General features: G+C 37.7%; 1 protein-coding gene across 1 annotated transcript in view; it reads right to left on the bottom strand.

The window, feature by feature from the left end:
• Window positions 1–1,357: 1,357 nt before the first annotated feature.
• Window positions 1,358–4,158, bottom strand: part of LOC107752708 (decapping and exoribonuclease protein-like) — a 5,916-nt gene continuing 3,115 nt past the window's right edge. Inside the window, exons 4-6 of the mRNA XM_016568731.1 lie at window positions 3,166–3,301; window positions 2,304–2,398; window positions 1,358–2,060 (exon numbers count right to left, since the gene is read on the bottom strand). Coding sequence (XP_016424217.1) covers window positions 1,931–2,060; window positions 2,304–2,398; window positions 3,166–3,301 — 361 coding nt within the window. The 3' untranslated portion in view covers window positions 1,358–1,930. The remainder of the gene's footprint in view (window positions 2,061–2,303; window positions 2,399–3,165; window positions 3,302–4,158) is intronic.

The raw sequence follows: 4,158 nt of genomic DNA, 5'->3' as shown, positions 1-4,158 counted from the left end.
GCGTCACCGCGCGTCACTCCCGGAATGGGCAAAGTGGGCAAAGAGGCGGGAGCTGGTTGTTGAAACCACGCCCACCTAGCTCGACGCCGGTGACAATCCACCTGACTTTAAGGCTTAATATAATTTAAACGGATGAGCTATAAAAAAATTCACCCCCCCTCACAGTTGTCATGAAGGGCAAAATTAGCTATATAGACCAAAATCATTTTTTGAACCAGGCTGTAAACGTTTTTTTCTGCTGTAAAGTTAGGCATTTTAACATGGGGAGTCTATGGGATTGACTCCCTTTTGCAGCCAGCCTCTAGCGGCCAGTTGATGAATTACAGTTTAAATCACTTCCTTGTTGGCTTCACGAGAGAGAGCATCTCTCGCGATCCACGCGCAGCTGAGCCACAGAAAATCAGCGACCAGCCCCAGTCACATGTGTGCATTCCATTGAGTAAGGTTTCATGAATGTTACATTGTGTTTTCTTTGTTTCTTTTTGGTTTGGCTATTCTCCTCTGCCTGTAGAAATAATAAAGATGCTTTATTGAACTTGTTCTAATTTAACTTGTCTTAAGACACAGAATAGCTTATATTAATTTTGCCAAACAAGAACTTCGTGACGATACCTTGTTTTTTTTTCTTTTTTGTAATTCAACGGCACTTGAGTTCAACGCGAAAAGACCAAGAAGTGGGCGGGGAATATGCTAATGTTTCATGTTGACGTCAGCATGAAACTGCTTGGGATTCGTTTTAAAAAAACGACTCGTTTCAATGATTCAGAGTCGACTCTTTCTTTTGAGAGACAATAACTTTATACACGGTGCTCTTTCAGATTTAAAACTTTGCAGGATGTTTTCATTCACTTAGAGCTGTGTTACACACTGCATGAAAGGCAATTCTCAAAAATCCATAACAGGGTCACTTTAAGGAGATAGTTAAGCCCAACAGTTTCAATCAGTAACTTAAATTGTAGTCTGTTCCTCACACAAAGCTATTCTTTGACTTCCGAAAGCTATATGGCTCACATGTTTTATGTACTACTTTTATGGTATACTTTTTAATATAAAAAGAGCAGTGTGAACATTCTTCAGAAAACCCTTTGTGCGTCACACAGGAAAGTCAGTCATATGGGTTTGTAAGTACGAGAGGGAGAGTAAATGACAGAATTTTCATTTTTGAGTGAAATGTGACATACATACATTTGTCACAAATGGTATTGTGCTTCAAAAGGGTCTGGCTGCAGACTTGCACTTGCACTCTCAGACACTTGCACTTCCGCTAGCGACGTCACTTGCAGTCTTTATTTTTTTATTTTGTTCTATTTATTTATTCTTTTTGTTTGAATCTCAACATTTTACAACAGTAGCCAGGTGGTGAAGACAAGACAAAAGAAACTAAATTATGAAGTCACTTGCAATCGCATGTCTTAATTCATTTCCTTGCTTTAGTGAAATCTTCACCATGTACTAATTTGTTACCTTGTTGTGGCAATGATTTAAATAAAAATGAGGGTACGAGTATACAATTGAATTAAAACGAGGGAACAAATTAATGAACCACAGCCACAAACTTGAGAACGATATCTATTATTCTTCCACGTCATAATAGACTAGTGAAACTAGTGTGTAAAATCATTGTTCAGTTCTCGCTTTTAATTAAATGTTAAGAATTTACACAAGAAACGTACAGATTCTTTCTGCATGCGTTTCAGAAATTAGGACCAGCGTGATGTAAACGTGTCATTTTATAGAACGGTTTAAAAAGTCTGTGACTTTAAATATGTACGTTTTCTTTCCAAGGCCACGAACTGAATCCAGAGCATCCAGAGCAAACACAAGCAATGGCAAGTCATGCACAGCACATATATAGTATGTACATGATTCATAAACATGACAAAGATGTCCTGATGTACTGCATACGGTGTGAGGCTGTGAGCTCAGTATGTCAGTGGTGAGATGAAGGATGGCTCCTCGTGTCCTTTATGTACCACTCTGGTAAGAAGGTATACTGAGAGTCTCTGTGGACGGTGAAGGTCACGTCTCTGTGTGGATCCCATGTGAACAGGTACACCAGTCTGAAAAACAGACCAGTCACAATCTCTGATAAGATGGTCGATGTTAAAGTTGCTCCATTTTACTCGTCATATTTCCAAGTGAAACAATATTTAACAAAAAATCGGGGAATGATTTGATTGTGGCAAGTATGTGTTAAATGGCAAACAACAAATGTTCTTATTTCACAACATGCACTGATGAAATGTTCAAAACTAGACCTTGAAAATGTACGTGAAGAGGGACTATTCATGCAACCGTCTTACCTAGGGTCGTCCTCTTTGACGACTGATTTGACGAAGGACAAGAAATCGTTGCAGAAATTCATACAGACTGTTGGCTTCCAGCAGTTATACTCATTCTACAGAATTAAGAGACATTAAACTTAATCTCACTTCATCATTCCACAGTCTCTCTATAATGACATCCAACATAGACGCTAGTGAATAAAGCAATCTCAGAATGCACTGATTACAAGATTTCAATTCCATTCACCATGATTGAACTATTTCTATCAATCTAATTCCAAACTGACTACTTTATGCAATCACTCTATGTGCAATGTATTTTTATAAACTACTTTATTTTTTAGACATTAACACTTTCATTCAGCAATGACGCATTAAACTGATCAAACGTGACAGAAATGATATCTATAATGCTACGAAATATTTCCATTTCGATCAAAACTATATCAGTTTACACACACTATAAAGCAGCACAGCTCTTTTCGACACAGATAATTAAGAAATGTTTCTTGAGCAGCGAATCGGCTTATCAGAATGATTTCTGAAGGATCATGTGACACTGAAGACTGGAGTAATGATGCTGGAAATACAGCTTTGTCATCACAGGAATAAATTACAATTAAAATATGTTACAATAGAAAACGGCTATTTTGAATTATAATAATATTTCACAATATTACTGTATTTCTGATCAAATATGCAGTTGTAGTGAGCATTAGAGACTTAATTAATACTCCAACTCTTACATTTCCATTTAAAATGAATGGCTTTCGATCACTGTCAGTGTAAACACCAGCTCTGTAGGGTTTGAAACAGAGCTCTTATTTCAGATTTAACCAACCGGCACTGAAGCTTTAATGTGTGGTTATTAAAAACGAACCTTGATGAGTTGTGAAATTTTCGAGGTTTGGAAGGTCTCAACAGACACCACTATCCCATCATGGTCTCGAAACCCAGCGACTATCTGTGGCACTCCAGGAAGAAACGACTGCGCCCACCATTTCAGCAGCTTGTTCCTACAAGAGGAACATACATACATGTTTTTAAGAGGCTTAAATAACGCCCCATAAATTGATTCAATTATTGAGGAAATATAGTGCTTAATATTCTTTGACACATGAAGAAATTAGCATTTGAATGACATGAGGCGGCAAACTTTTTTGGAGAACTATGCCTTGATGTCCTGTTTACACCAAGATGAATGTTCAATGTAATAAAAAATTTAATATAAATGAATGACTGTTAATGGGATGGTTCACTAAAAAAAAAAAAAATGTAAAATCCATCATCATTTACTCATCCTCAAGTTGTTCCAAACATGTTTCTTTCTTCTGCTGAGCACAAAAAAATATATTTTGAAGAACATTTGTAATCAAACAGTTGACGGCAGCCATTGACTTCCATAGTATGGAAACAAATACTATGGAAGTCAATGGCTACCGTCAGATGTTGGTGGTAAACAGTTCCCTTGAATACATACAGAATTATGTTGAGACCGACACAAACGTTTGCATGGATTCAATGTGACAGATTTTTTGGTGGAGAGGAAATTTGTGCTTTTGGTCACATGGCCAGAGCCTCGGCTGTCACTCACAAACAGACTAATTTGCTAAGTCACAGTGAACAGCGGAGAAAGAGTCTAGTTGTGCAATGCAGTGCTCTGTGTACCGCGGTAACCGCTGCATTTCTGCTATTTTAAGTGCACTGCATTTTCTTTCAACCAGTGTTTTCCTGAAAATCAGACCAACTTTTTGTGCCGAACATTCGTGTTGGTGTGAACAGGCCGTAAAGAGATAGTTCACCCAAAAATGAAAATTCTGTCATTAATTACTCACCCTCATGTCGTTCCAAACCTGTAAGACCTTCGTTCATC

Source organism: Sinocyclocheilus rhinocerous, unplaced genomic scaffold, assembly GCF_001515625.1.
Source record: "Sinocyclocheilus rhinocerous isolate Xijiao unplaced genomic scaffold, SAMN03320098_v1.1 scaffold441, whole genome shotgun sequence".
Taxonomy (NCBI): domain Eukaryota; kingdom Metazoa; phylum Chordata; class Actinopteri; order Cypriniformes; family Cyprinidae; genus Sinocyclocheilus; species Sinocyclocheilus rhinocerous.
Note: the sequence above shows the minus strand (reverse complement) of the source record. Positions and strands in the feature narration are given on the sequence as shown.